The sequence below is a fragment of the Sinocyclocheilus rhinocerous genome, unplaced genomic scaffold, assembly GCF_001515625.1.
Source record: "Sinocyclocheilus rhinocerous isolate Xijiao unplaced genomic scaffold, SAMN03320098_v1.1 scaffold115, whole genome shotgun sequence".
In the NCBI taxonomy this organism is placed as follows: Eukaryota; Metazoa; Chordata; class Actinopteri; order Cypriniformes; family Cyprinidae; genus Sinocyclocheilus; species Sinocyclocheilus rhinocerous.
The window spans coordinates 3308582-3323443 of record NW_015650001.1 but is presented as its reverse complement, the minus strand read 5'-3'; the positions used below and the strand labels follow the sequence as shown (position 1 = coordinate 3323443).

Genomic DNA, 14862 nt, shown 5'->3' with positions numbered 1-14862 from the left:
GACGTATGTATCAGGCGTCTTGTGATGCGACGTGCCTAGTTCAGACGTACATCATTTTAATACATTTCTCACATACGCCGTAGCCACGTCGCCGTCAGGTATAGTTCCTACCATGACGTCGCCGTGACGTCGCCGCCGGTCTGTCGTCTGCCGTCCCTATCAATCCCATTCAAAAATCTACACGGACTGGCGGCGACGGAAGGGTAGACTGCTCCTTCTCCTTCTCCTGCTTAGCTTAGAAAAGTCACGAATCACTCGCCATATTCTCACATGTAAAAAGTGCACGACTTTTGACTTCGGTAGGTTATCCCCGGCATGATTCACTCGCCATAGCTCTATGCGTGTGCGCTCCGCTCAGCTCCACTCGTATACCGTTCATGCGAATTGGAACAGAAAAGTCCGCTCAAAAATCGAGCCGACAGGAAACATTGATGTAGTACAGTATTGTTTCTGTCTGCAATAGCCCTACTGTGTTGTAACATGGTGTGGTATATGGGCAACTCTGGTAACGCTGTCCTCATTCATTGATCTGCTAACCGCTATGTTCTGCTCACGTGTTCTGATAATAATAGCTTTCTAGGACTAAACATTATTTGGATAATTGGTAAAAAAATAAAAATAAAAAAGGTTAAATATCTTAACCCTACTGTTAGACCTACCTGAAAAACTAAAAAGCAATTTATTTAATTCGAAGGCCTGTCGTTATTTTTTATCTGTGCTATCATTATTAATTAATTTATTTGTTCTTATTTTATTACTGACTGCTTACTTGTCATTTTTTATTTGACCATTGACACTCCTAATTGAGATTGTAGATAGAGTGTCAATGGTCCATTTGAGAGATAGGTGGCGATAATGCACTTATTACATCACATTTTCATTTTTGGGTGAACTATCCCTTTAAGACTGGTTTTGTGGTCCAGGGTCACATATATGAAAGAACTATGGTATTAGATGTGATAGCGCCAAAGTACATTGTTGCAAGAGTTGGTTAGCTATACATTGTCCTAACATATGCATTACAGATCTGCACCAAATATAATTCTGGGAACCACACCAATCTGCCTCATATTGACTGTACTATCACCGGCCGGCCCTGTTGCATCGGCACTAAAGGGAGGTGAGGACATCTGCTACTACTGACTCTCACACACTGCATGATCAACACTGACGCATTTGTTTAGTGGACATGGGTTTTTGCTTAGTGGGTATGTGGGTTTTTTAAAATGTCTTTGTGTGTTGCTTTGCAGGTGTGAAATCACATCAAGGGAGTACTGTGACTTCATGAAAGGATACTTCCATGAGGAGGCAACCCTCTGCTCCCAAGTAAGAAGATTTAACCAGCGAAGCACAGAAACAAGTCAAATATGTGCTATAAGAGATATTGAAGTACATTTAATGGTTACTTCGTATGAAATGGCGATGTACAACACAACATTTAATGATAGCAGATGAGATGCAAATACTGCTAAAAATTAAGTCTGAGCTGATAAATAAGTGTTACATAAAAGTCAAAGCAAATGAAATTGTTTGCCAGGTCTTTATGAAGCTACACTATTGTTCAAAAGTTTGGGTTTGGTCATTTTTTTTAATGTTTTTGACATTCTCTTATGCTCACCAGTGCTGCATTTATTTGATCAAAAATAGGTAAAACAGTAATATTGTGAAATATTACTATAATGTAAAATAACTTTTATATTTGAATTTTTTTTTTTTTTTTTAAGTATTTATTCCTATGATGGAAAAGCTCAATTTTCAGCATCAATACTCCACTGTCACATGATCCTTCAGAAATCATTCTACACTCTTAAAAATAAAGGTGCTTATTGCTTAAAAGGTTCTTCACAGTGCTATAGAAAAAGCATTTTGGTTCCACAAAGAACCATTCATTCAAAGTTTCTTTAAAGAACCATCTCTTTCTTACCTTTTTATAATCTGAAGAGCCTTCTTTCACCACAAAGAACCTTTTGTGAAACAGAAAGGTTCTTCAGATGTTAAAGGTTCTTTATGGAACCATTTAGACAAAAAAAGGTTCTTCTATGGCATCGTGAAGCACCTTTATTTTTAAGAGTGTAATATGTTGATTTGCTGCTCAAGAAACATTTATTATTATTAGCAATGTTAAAAACAACTGCTTATACGTTTTGTTTTGTTTTCTTTTTTGAAACCTTGTTAGTTTTTTGTTTTGTTTTTTATGATTCTTTGATAAGAAAGATAAAAAGAACAGCTTTTATTTGAAATGGAAATCTTTTGTAACATTATAAATGTCTTAACTGTCACATTTGATCAGTTTAATGCATCCTTGCTGAATAAAAGCATTAATTTCTTTCCAAAAAAAAAAACTTACTAACCACAAACTTTTCAACAGTAGTGTAACCCTCTAAGATCAGTTCAGGTCGCAAGCGAGCGTAAACCCTAGTCTAGTCGCCCACTAGACTAATGAGGCAGTGTGAATAAGAATGGAAGGTAAATCTACATTCTGCTAAGTGCGCTGTAATCACCATGAAGGTTGCCATGCTAATCTCCTCTGCATTGGCAAAATCTGTTGTCGTCTGAAAGGGCACACCGGGATTTGGCTGGGTCTGAAGCGTGTGCCAGCTTCAACTGTTAACTTAAGACTTAGTGCTAAAAGTGTGTTAAATACTGTCTAATGTCTTAAGCCTGAAAATGCAATTTAATTTATTATTGGCAAAATTTCAGGATGTTTCTATTTCTGATGTTTTGTAATCTAAAGAAACGCACTACTCTGTCCCTGTCAGGTGCACTGTATGGATGATGTGTGTGGCCTCCTTCCTTTCCTGAACCCTGAGGTCCCAGATCAGTTCTACCGCCTCTGGCTCTCACTGTTTCTGCATGCTGGGTGAGCGACTGCAGCCCTGTCCACATCAATAACAAAACGAGAAGGCAAAACTCACTGCAGACGAATGCTCTGTTCACACCTAGAGCGAAACAACAAAAAAGTGAAACATCGCAGACAAAAGACGAAAGTGAAATGAGAAAAAAAATCACAGGCAGCATGGTCATGGACTGGTCAGAACAACAGCGAAAAACAAAAAAGTGAAACTATGCAAACAAAAGGTCGGTTCAGATCAAGAACAACACAAAAGCATATGACAGGTCTATTCAAACCAACAGCAAAACAAAGAGGCAAAAACTGTCAAACAAAATGTCTATTCACACCACCATAAAAATAAACATTCATTCATACTTGGGGCAAAGACAAAAGTGAAACGAAACAAAACAAAAACGCAAAATATCACAGTGTGTGGTCATGAATTGGTCAAATAAACAGCAAAACAAAAAGCTTGAAACGAAACGAAAGGAAACGAAATGCAAACAAAAGGTCCCTTTAGACAAATAACAACATGAAGCATTTGACAGGTCTATTCACACCCAACAGCAAAATGAAAAATGGCAAATAAAACAAAGAGGCAAAAACTGTCAAACAAAATGTCTATTCACACCACCATAAAAATAAACATTCATTCATACTTGGGGCAAAGACAAAAGTGAAACGAAACAAAACAAAAACGCAAAATATCACAGTGTGTGGTCATGAATTGGTCAAATAAACAGCAAAACAAAAAGCTTGAAACGAAACGAAAGGAAACGAAATGCAAACAAAAGGTCCCTTTAGACAAATAACAACATGAAAAGCATTTGACAGGTCTATTCACACCCAACAGCAAAATGAAAAATGGCAAATAAAACATCTATGTACATTAGGGTGGACCTTATTTTTGGACTTTTGAAATCTTCCTCTCTCACCCTCCCAGTCAACTCTCCTTAATGAGAAATGGAAACAAACCAAATTTTGCTGAGATTGGACTACGTTTAGGGTGTGCTCAACAAAGTTGAAATTCTTCATATAGTCTTAATGATAATAACAGCACGTAATTAATAATTATACAAAACCATTAGTAAACTGTGAATTATGTTAAAAACGAGAACACAGAGTCTTAAAATGTTAAAATGTTCAATTACATTGGTGTCGATAGCCTTGTGGACAGTGCGCTGACATGTAGCGCTTCAGGTGTCCCGAGTTCGAGTCCCAGCTCATGGACCTAGGAACGAACACTTGTAATGAAGAAGTTAAGAGTGTTCTGCCATTGTCGTGACATGTTGCCAAGTATGGTAACCCATACTCAGAATTTGTGCTCTGCATTTAACCCATGAAAGTGCACACAGCAGTGAGTAGTAAACACAACTCACACATAAACCGTGAACACACACCCAGAGCAGTGGGCAGCCATTTGCTCCAGCACCAACTGAAGCAGTTGGGGATTCGGTGTCTTGCTCAAGGGCACCTCAGTCATGGTATTGAGGGTGGAAGAGAGCACTGGTCATTCTCTCCCCCCACCTACAATCCCTGCTGGTACTGAGACTCGAACCCACAACCTTCAGGTTACAAGTCTGACTCTCTAACCATTAGGCACACTCTAAATGACAAATTATCTGAATGGAATTTTGCATACATTACTAACTTCTAGTGGAGAAACATATAAGGGGGTGAGAGGTTAACATTTCCACAAAAAAATTACCCCCCAATAAAGGCCACCCTAATGTACATCACGAGTAAAACAAAAATTCACAAGTACACATTCATTCCTACAGCAAAACAACAAAGTACAACATTGCAAACGAAGACGAAATTAAAACAAAATAGCAAAATATCACAGACAATGTGGTCACACCAAAAGTGAAACTATGCATCTGTTCAGATCTAGAAAAACATCAAAAGCAAATGATCTGTCTTTTCAAACCAAGAGCGAAATGAAAAGGCAAAAATTTGCAAACAAAATATCTGCTTCATATTTAATGCAACAATACAGATACTGGTACATATTAATGCATGTGTCTCCTCTAGAGTTTCAGAAGAGATTTAATAAACTGTGCTCACACTGCCAAAATACAGTCTGCAATGACAATTCAAATATATTGACTCTCATCAGAATCCGCACAGACCAAATTATTAGAGCTATGCAGTCAATATTCATTTTACAGCTCTGCTCTCATGCATACGGTGTCAACAATTGTCTCGGGAGTTTCTGTTTTTATTCCTTCATTTGATAGTTCATACTCAAATGAAACGAAGAAATCTTCCGAGCAATTAAAAAGAACAACCCATAAGCTATAACAACTCCTCTGGGTTTTAATTATGTACACATGCTGGAATGTTTTACCCATAAGCACCATACCCCATGCTGCACTGTTTATCTCAGATGCTCCAAAAGCTGACACATACGATCAGATTACATGCTTTAAGAAACAGCTGACACTTGGAGAAGAGGCTGCTTTTTAGTATGGCGTGATCTGTAGTAGTAATCAAAAAGAGTGCTTCACTGAGCTGCACTTTGGCTCTTTGCCTTCCTTAAGACGGCTCAGTAGATTAACGCTTCTGCACGTGCCTCTGTCACACACCTTTATCATCACTCTCTCAAACGTCCTTGAACCTGCTGAAGGCTTGGTGTGGTTACTGTTGCATATTTGTTCGTGTTTGGTGGCCATTGCACATTGCATTTCATAATAACAGCATTTGTGGAGACTCTTGTTGTGACATGCCTTTGCCACATTTTTATGAGACAGCTGACAAAAGTGTAATTATGACACAGGCAGTGGTTTGCTTGGACATAATTTAGAGTCAGTGGCATCATATCTTGTATGAAGGGAATGTTTATGACCACTGTAGCCATGTCAGAATGTTGTGGTGTGTTGGGAATGAAAAATATGCATTCAAATCCATAAAGATGTCAAAGCAGCTTATAAACAATATGCTTGAAACGCTCTCTCTGTTCCCATCTGTTAAAAACAGGATTCTGCATTGCCTGGTGTCGGTATGTTTTCAGATGACAATTCTTCGAGACCTAGAGAAGTTGGCTGGGTGGCTACGAATATCTATTATTTATATCCTGAGTGGCATCACGGGAAACCTGGCTAGTGCCATCTTCCTCCCCTACAGAGCTGAGGTGAGCCCCACTTGATGCATTTAGCCTCTTTTCTACCCATAGGGTGCTACAACCGGCCCCTAAAACCTGCTGGTCTAGAAATAGAAATGGCTAACATTAGATATACAGAAAACTAGATCACCCATTTCTTAATCAGTGACACTATCTAAACTCGATGTGATGCGACACACATTGACTTGATGGATATCCTGTGTATTTTGTGTTGCACAGTGGCTACAGCTGCTTTATTTTTCATGCTTAAAATGAAGTTATTTTATTTATAAATATCCTGTGATCAAATAGATTTTTATGAATGTTATTAATTAGTGACACGTCTTTGGCTGGCTCTAGTAATTTCTTAAAAAATATGTTTTTATTTTTATACATAATAATTTGAATACACTTTGGCTAAAAGGAAATTATCAAAAATGGCATAAAGGTTTTTCAAAACTATATGAATAAACAGTGTACTTATGTGTTTTAAGCTGGATTTTTGAATGATGTTTTAATTTTCTTTATTATGGATGACATTCTTTGTTGTAAATACAACAAAGATTATTGGAGTATGTTTTACAAATTATTTCATCTTTTCTATTTCACAATTCCCTGCTTAATTCAATGTGTTACTTGCTGTTTCTCTATAATTATTTGTGAAATTTACTAGAAAATTGAATTTTTTTTTCTACACCAATTTTTTTATTATTTATTTATATATCTATTTATTTCAGTGTGTGTGACAGTTATGCCATTGTTTGGGAGCATCAGCTAAGATAACCAAACCATTTTGATTTAAAATATTTTCTGAAAGCACCCCTAAGATTTTAAGTAAATTTTTCAATAATTTAACAACACATTCACATTTACAGTTCTTTGATGCACTAAAAAGGAAATTGGTGTAAACACAATTTTCATTTATAAATTGCTAGTTAATTTACAGTGTTTTTTGGCTAATGGTCACTTGATGATTGGTAACAGAAAATTCCATCTTTTTTGTTTTTATTTTACAATTATTTATTTTAATTGTACATTTCTATGACTGAATTTACAAACCCCCTGCAGTTCCCTCATGAACCACCAGGAGGTTTGTGAACCCAAGTTTAAGAAAACCTTGGGCTAATGCACCAAGTATACTTCAGTTTTTCATGCGTACAGTCAAATACGCAGCCTTTCAAAGTTATAACCAATAAAAATGTTGTTGCGCTCTTTTAAACTCAAGTTGCTGCTCTCTCATAACCCTCTCACACAAGCACTTCTCAAAACGGCCATCTGTTGTTGTTGCAGTCTCCGCTATTTTGTTGTTGTTGTTCTTGTTCTGTCTCTTTAGTTTCATTTTCTACTGTGAAACAACGGTGTGAGCCAGTGTTGCCACCTTGTGGAATAACTGATTAGTGCAAAACCAAGTTAATGCTCATGTGCATACATCATGAGCAAAATTTGCGTCATGCACACTATTTGCTGAACATCGCATACATGGAAAAAGTGAAGTATACTTTGGGCTTAAGGGGATAGTTCACCCAAAAATGAAAATTCTGTCATTAATTACTCACCCTCATGTCGTTCCAACCCCATAAGACCTTCGTTCATCTTCAGAACACAAATTAAGATATTTTTGATGCATTCCGAGAGCTCTCTGACCCTCCATAGACAGCAAGAATCCTTACACGATCAAGGCTCAGAAACATAGCAAGGAGATTGTTACAATAATCCATGTGACATCAGGGGTTCAACCGTAACTTTACGATGCTACAAGAATGTCCAAAGAAAACAAAAACAATGACTTTATTCAACAATTCGTCTCCTCCACATCACCCTATAGAACCATTTTGGAGAGTATCACATACGTGAACAACGTATGCAACGTATGTACGCGGATACGTTGTTTATGTTCAGATCAAAGTGCAAACAACGTAAACAGCGTATCTGCATACGGTGCAGCTGACACAGAACAGCATATGTTGTTTACGTATGTGATACTCTCCAAAATGGCGCTATAGTGTGACGCGGAGGAGACGAATTGTTGAATAAAGTCATTAAGTCGAATCTTAATTTGTGTTCCGAAGATGAACAGAGGTCTTACAGGTTTAGAACGACATGAGGGTGAGTAATTAATGACAGAATTTTCATTTTTGGGTGAACTATCCCTTTAAGAGAACCAGCACCATATTGGTGGAAATGGTATTTTACTGATGTATCTCTGGCACTGAGCTTGACCTTCCTTTGCTGTCTCCATGCGTCTCTAGGTAGGTCCAGCTGGCTCTCAGTTCGGCATCCTGGCCTGTCTGTTTGTGGAGCTGATTCAGAGCTGGCAGATTCTGGCTCAGCCGTGGAGGGCCTTCACTAAGCTACTGTGCGTGGTGCTCTTTCTGTTCGCTTTCGGCCTGCTGCCCTGGATCGATAACTTCGCCCACATCTGCGGATTCATCTCGGGCTTCTTCCTCTCCTTCGCCTTCCTGCCCTACATCAGCTTCGGCCGGCTGGACATGTACCGCAAGCGCTGCCAGATCATCATCTTCCTGGTGGTGTTCGTGGGCCTGTTCGCGGGACTCGTGGTGCTCTTCTACGTGTCTCCCATCAAGTGTGAGTGGTGCGAGCTGCTCACCTGCATTCCTTTCACCGACAAGTTCTGTGAGAAGTACGACCTCAATGCGCACCTCCATTGAGGGAGAGGCGGGGCTTCGGGGAGAGAGGGATTCGATTGGTCGTTGATCTGCATCTGTCAGTGTTCATCCACTTCGTCTCGCCCCAAATGAAGCCCTTTCTGTGAACTTGGACAGTATGCTTGTGTTGTTGTTTTTTTTACTCAATTGTAAGTTGGATCTCCACTTTGACCATGATTTTAGGAATGAAGATCGCTTTTTAACGTACCATAAAGTTTTATGTAGTCTGTTGATAAGGGTGTCTGATAATCATACGAAAACAGGGTCACCCTCGCCTGAAAACTTTCTTCACACTACAGTCTCAGAAGGCAGTGTCATAATAAAAGCACTGGTACACCAAACGGAGAAAACGTCTTCTCCAATTTGATTGTTGTACTTTTTTATGTTTTAGCATGTCAGGGGTAGGTTTGTCTTTGTTTAGTCGACCTCAGAATCCAGGGACGAAAAACTCTGTACCTTTGGTGCCTTGATAAATGTACCTACTACTGCCATATTTTCGTTACACGTTGAGCACTCAAATGATATTCTTTTATTTGTGTGTTACTTCTAATGGAGTAATGGTTGATTATGAAAGGGTAGTGTTTTAGCTACCCAATTTACTCACTTGTTACAGAATACAGCTAAAACAACCTGCACCTCTGAAGTTTGTCTGTTTTTCTTGTCTACTAGACTCCAAACTAGCACTAAATTATGGAAGCCCATTTTCACCTCAGAGTAAAAAAAACAATAAAAATAAAAAGGTAACTTTCTTGTGAGACGTTACATCTCACAATTGTGACATTGTTTCTCATAATTGCAATGTTAGATCTTGCAATGTGACTATTTCTCATAATTGCAACTTATCTCAGTGACATAATATCTCACAATTGTGACTTTATTTCCCATAATTGATATGACTTTATTTCTCATAACTGCAGCTTTATTTCTTACAGTATAACTTAATATCTCACAGTAGTAACCTTGTTTCTTGTAATCTGCAACGTTATATCTCGCAATGTGACTATTTTCTCATAATTGTAACTTTATATCTCACAGTGACTTAATATCATGCAATTGTGACTTTATATAGTAAGTAGCAAGGTGACAAAAAAAGTAGCAAAATAATTGACTTTTTCTCATGATGTGACTATTTTTCATAATCGCAACGTTACATCTCGCAATATAAGTATATCGCAATGTGACTTTATTTCTCACAATTTCTTACAGTGTGACTTAATATCTCACAATTGTAACCTTTTTTCTTCTAATTTGTGACTATACCTTGCAATTGTGACAAGATCAAAATTGTAACTTCATATCTCACAGTGACTTCATATTAGGCAATTGTGACTTTATAAGTAGCAAGGTGACTTTATTTCTCATAATTGTGACTTCATATCTCACAACTGTCTTTAAATCTCACAGTGCAACTTTATTAGTTTAATTTCCTCACTTTTTTAACTCTGAGGCAGAAACAGACTTCTATGCTAAACCACTCTGACTAGTTTTGGAACAAAATTTAAGATGTACCAAGGGTAATAACAATATGTATCCATAAACCCAAAGAAATGCTGGTAACACTTTACAATAAGGTTCCATTTGTTAACATTAGACTATATTAACTACAGTAAAAATTAGAAATACTTCTAAAGCATTAATTAATCTTAGGGCCCTATCATACACCCGGCGCAATGCAGCACCAGGTGCGACGCAAGTGTTTTTGCTAGTTTCAGCCCGACGCAGTTGTCATTTTCACGTCCTGCGCCACGTTATTTAAATAGCAAATGCATTTGTGCACCCATGGGCGTGCTGGTCTGAAAACGAGGTGTGTTCTGGCGCGTTGCTATTTTGAGGCAACTGAAATAGACTGCGCCATTGACCAACAAAAACCTGGTCTAAAGTAAATGGCGCAGTAGTTTTTTTGTTATTTAAAGAGCGCGTTAGTATCGGCGGGTCCACAGCGCGCGTACACTCTGCTTATTACACACACAGGGACGCGCAGCAGCACACAAACATGCCAAATATTAAAAATTAAAGGATTGCAATGTAAAGGATTATTGTGTAGGTTACATAAATATAAAAATGCCTACATGTCATAATGGATAGTCATTGCATGTATCAGAATTAGGCTACCTATTTGCTCGCGCACGAGCAGCTCCGTTCCCTCTCTGGAGATGCGTTCTGTCTTTGCGCTTGCAAATTCCGCCGTGTAAATAGCAAATCCGCCATGGCACGAGCGCAACTGGCTCTTAAAGGGAATGGGAGATGAGACTCTGATTGGTTTCTTGCACGTTATGCCCCAAAACACACCCATTACTCATTAAGAGAATAGGGACAACACTTTTATACCATGCGCTGGGCGCGCCAACCATTTTTCCAATCGTTAAACTAGCAAAAGTGGATTTGGACACGCCCTAAGTGCACCTGCGCCGTGCGCTTTAGACCATGCACTTAGATCGTTAAAATATGGCCCTTAATGTTAATTTCAACATTTACTTATACATGATTAAAATCAAAAGTTGTATCTGTCAATATTGTCAGTTACATCAGTTGTACAAGTCAGTTGCATCTGACTTTATTGTAAAGTGTTACTGAAATGCTTTCTCACCACTGTGCATAGAAAATACAAATGACAAAAATATAGCTTTGTTGTTAGATTTTTATTTTTATTGATTAGATACGCATGATAAATGAGTGCATAGGTAAGTCTCTGGTTCTTGCTCAAGTGGTAGTAGGACTTTGAGCCAGTGATTGCCGACAGCCGTCCAGAATCTACGCATGGTGTCCTGAATCAGGATTGAATGAGCTAAAGAAACTAACATCCGCTGTTTCGTCGTGCATAAGCCAGGCCTCCAAGCTGATACTCCATCTCTGTGAAGGCCAAAGCCCCCACAGTGATGGCTGAGGGACCCTTCTCCTTAAAGCCAGCCTTCTGGTAGAAGGGCACCAGGAACTCCTCACAGACCAGCAGGGCCCGGCGTAGACCGGGGAGACAGCGCAGGTACTGCAGATATCGCCAAAGCACAATGGAGCCTTTGCCCTGCTGTCGACAGTGGCGGTGCACAGACAACACGTGGATGTGTACCGTGGGAGAGTCTGGGACGTGTGTGGTCAAGGCTTCCTGGATCAGATGGTCAAAAGAGGGTTAGAATGTAAACCTAAAGTGAAGTTCTTGATCTACATGATAGCAGGTTTCTTTAAAGAATCATGTTTCTCACCTGTTCTAGTTTCTCTTTGTCCCAGCCAGATCCAATGATGAAGGCCACCAGCTGACCCTCTTCAAACCATCCCATCGAGAGCTCAGGACACTGGCCCAGGAAACTAAGCACCTCATCAAGGGTGAGTGGACATTCACCGGAAACAGAGATAAATGCTGCAGAGGGAAAAATACAGGGGTGAGTCAACCCTGTTATACCAATGCAAACAAGAGCTTATCGGCGGATTATCAGGTTTATCACATTTAGATCAGCATGTTGACTAGAGTCTTCTAGTTTTCTAGAGCTTAGGGGGTGATTTATTTTAACAAGTACTAATTATTAACTGGCCTTAACCAAAATAATATAACATTATATATAAATAAAACCATTTGTTGCCTATCCAGATGTTTGTTGGTGTGTTTTTACAGTAATCTATGAGGCACTAATTGTAAAATACCCAATAGCCAATTTTCCAGACTAAAACCAATTTTCTTTTTTTAAATTGAAATTAATTTTGCTTTATTGGTATGACATACACTGCCTTTCAATCAAACGTTTGGGGGTTTGAATGATTTTTTTGAAAGAAGTTTCTTTTGCTCACCAAGCTGCATTTTTTCAATTAAAAAAAAAATCCTATTATGACTTATTTTATTTTAAATTGAAATAATATTGTGAAATATTATTACAATTTAAAATAAGTGTTTTCTACTAAGATATATTTTTACATTTTATTTCTGTGATGGAAAAGCTGAATTTTCAGCATCATTACTGCAGTCTTCAGTGTCACATGATCTATCATTTATTAATCTAATATGCTATTAATATAATTTGCTGCTCAAGAAACATTTCTTATTATTATCAATGTTGTGCTGCTTAATATTTTGGTGGAAAATGATAAAATTTTTCTGACTTCTTTGATGAAAAGAAAGTTCGAAATTACAACATTTATTTAAAATATAAATATGTTGTAATATTTTAAATGTCTTTACTATAATTAATGCATCCTTGATGAAAAAAAGTATTTTTTTCTATTAAAAATTTTTTTTTTGCTGACCCCAAAAAGGTAGTGTATTTTAGTACATATTGCCAAAACATTTTAGAAAATGAAATTTTAAAAAAAGAAAGTAGATAGATAGCTAAAATAAGTTATATAATTAAGCAACCCAACCACCAGATTTCCTAGAGAAATGCCTTCCGCAGGGATCAAGTGTGTAAGAGCTGCTTAAACTACGGTACATTCACTCGGGACAACTAACACAAAAAGAGTGTTTTTATCTAAAAACATGTTTCACATTATTAACACTGACTGCGCAATCAATAGGTAACTCTGCCACTGTATTTTGGTAAATCCCAATATAACCCCACCATGTGTGCGTGAAACATCTTACCTTCTCTCTCTATCTCAAACACACTAATGGCATCCTGTGGGGTGAGATTTCGAAACTCGCTGGCAGGTAACGTGTGTCGTCGCTGCCGTCGAGAACTGGCAACGCTTAGCGGTGTCTTCAGAAAGAATGGCTTCAGGAAGGGTGAGCTGACGACCTGCGGTGCCATGGTCTGACACACGCACACTTCTGACGGCTGGAGGACAGTGCGGTCTGAAATACTAACGCAGCCTCTTCAGCTCTTAGTTTTCCCTCACTTCAGAGTTTTAGGACACTGCTGTCTTTCCCTCAGTGGATTTGTCCGGCCGCTCTCTTCTACGGTCTGAAGTGTTTGAGTCCTATCACACTACCTCCTATTCTTTAACCCTCCCCCCGTCCCTCTCTTTGTCCCGGCCCGCCCCGATCTGCTAAAGTGTCCCGTCTTTAGAGGGATAGTGATGTGCGCATGTGCCAGGTGAAGCTGCAGCAATCTCCTAAGAGTCTGTGTGCTAATAGCCTACTCACAGCGCAGCTCCCAATGCTTACGCAGAAACTGTTTGTACAGCTAAAGAAAGCTTTGTAGTGTTTACGCCAGCCCTGGTAGCTCTGTTACGTATTTGGTGTTACCAAATTCAGCAAGCCAGTTCTTAAAAAGAAAACAATTTTAACAGATTAACAGAAGTGGTGTATCGTCACTCATGTAACAGTTCCAAAATCTTTGGGTTATCGTCAGTTTGTCAAGGCATAATGAACATTACACTACCATTCAACTGCATTTATTTGATAAAAAATACAGTTTTAACTGGTATGAATTATTAACTACCCTTAACCAAAATCAAAGTCATCACAATGTAACAAAGTATAAGTAAAACAGTTTTTTTTTAGCTATCCATGTGTGTTGGTGTATTTATGTGGCACCAATTGTAAAATTAATAGTTGTAAATATTTTTAAATATATGACATAAACCATAAAGTTTTAAATGGGGGCTGTATTTATTTGATCAAAATACAGTAAAATTATGAAATATTATTACAATTTGAATTTACTGTTTTCTACTTTTAATATATGTTCAAATGTCATTTATTCCAGTGATGTCAAGCTGATTTCTCAGCATCATTAATCCAGAATTTTTTATCCTTCAGAAATCATTCTAATATGCTGATTTGCAAAGTTGAAAACAGTTGTGCTTTTCAGGATCATGAATATGAAGCATTTATTTAAAAGAAACATATTATAAATGCCTTTACTGACACCTTTGATCAATAAAATAAAAGTATTAATTTCTTACAAATTTTTTACTGACCGCAGATGTTTGAAAAATAGTGCATGTTTTGACATTTATTTATATTAATGATATTTATGTATATTAATGAAATACTTGATATTTTTCACATCACAAAGAGGGTTGAACACCTAATTAAAAAGGAAAGTGATTCTTGAAGCATCTTCTTTTTTTTAATAACCTGGCTTACATTTAACGTCCGCTCAACTCGCCATATCAAGTGTGAATCTGTACTCTAAAAAATACAAATTATTTTGGACTGTATATTTTCTAGCCAAATAGTAGTGTGTCATTTTTAGGCAGTTTTTGTGTAACCCAAGTTTTTTTTTTTTTTGAGCAACCCAAACAGGAAATTAGATGAATTCAGTATGTGTTTTGTCCTTAAATATTAACACACAGCTTAAATATTTCCACACATATATATATATATATATATA

The 14862-nt window shown here is 37.7% G+C and overlaps 2 protein-coding genes across 3 annotated transcripts in view; one reads left to right on the top strand and one right to left on the bottom strand.

Moving 5' to 3' along the window:
• The window catches only part of LOC107711277 (inactive rhomboid protein 1), a 60665-nt gene extending 51385 nt beyond the window's left edge, over window positions 1-9280 (top strand). For both annotated transcript variants that reach the window (XM_016516247.1, XM_016516248.1), the window contains 5 exons: window positions 1026-1120; window positions 1251-1326; window positions 2760-2860; window positions 5813-5966; window positions 8186-9280. In XM_016516247.1, coding sequence (XP_016371733.1) covers window positions 1026-1120; window positions 1251-1326; window positions 2760-2860; window positions 5813-5966; window positions 8186-8605 — 846 coding nt within the window. In that variant the 3' untranslated portion in view covers window positions 8606-9280. The remainder of the gene's footprint in view (window positions 1-1025; window positions 1121-1250; window positions 1327-2759; window positions 2861-5812; window positions 5967-8185) is intronic.
• A 1960-nt stretch (window positions 9281-11240) lies between these two features.
• Window positions 11241-13576, bottom strand: LOC107711187 (serotonin N-acetyltransferase-like). Its single transcript, XM_016516120.1, has 3 exons — window positions 13167-13576; window positions 11800-11954; window positions 11241-11702 (listed from the first exon to the last, which is right to left on the bottom strand). Exons 1-3 carry the CDS (start codon window positions 13330-13332, stop codon window positions 11397-11399), a joined length of 627 nt encoding a protein of 208 aa, XP_016371606.1. The 5' UTR covers window positions 13333-13576; the 3' UTR covers window positions 11241-11396.
• Window positions 13577-14862: the final 1286 nt, after the last annotated feature.

Excerpts from the sequence above, each read along its gene's own strand:
- LOC107711187 (XM_016516120.1), bottom strand. The coding sequence starts at position 13,332 with ATGGCACCGCAGGTCGTCAGCTCACCCTTCCTGAAGCCATTCTTTCTG. Across the intron at positions 11,955-13,166 it reads GTTTGAGATAGAGAGAGAAG|CATTTATCTCTGTTTCCGGT; the intron begins GTAAGATGTTTC and ends TTCCCTCTGCAG. Across the intron at positions 11,703-11,799 it reads ACAAAGAGAAACTAGAACAG|GAAGCCTTGACCACACACGT; the intron begins GTGAGAAACATG and ends CATCTGATCCAG.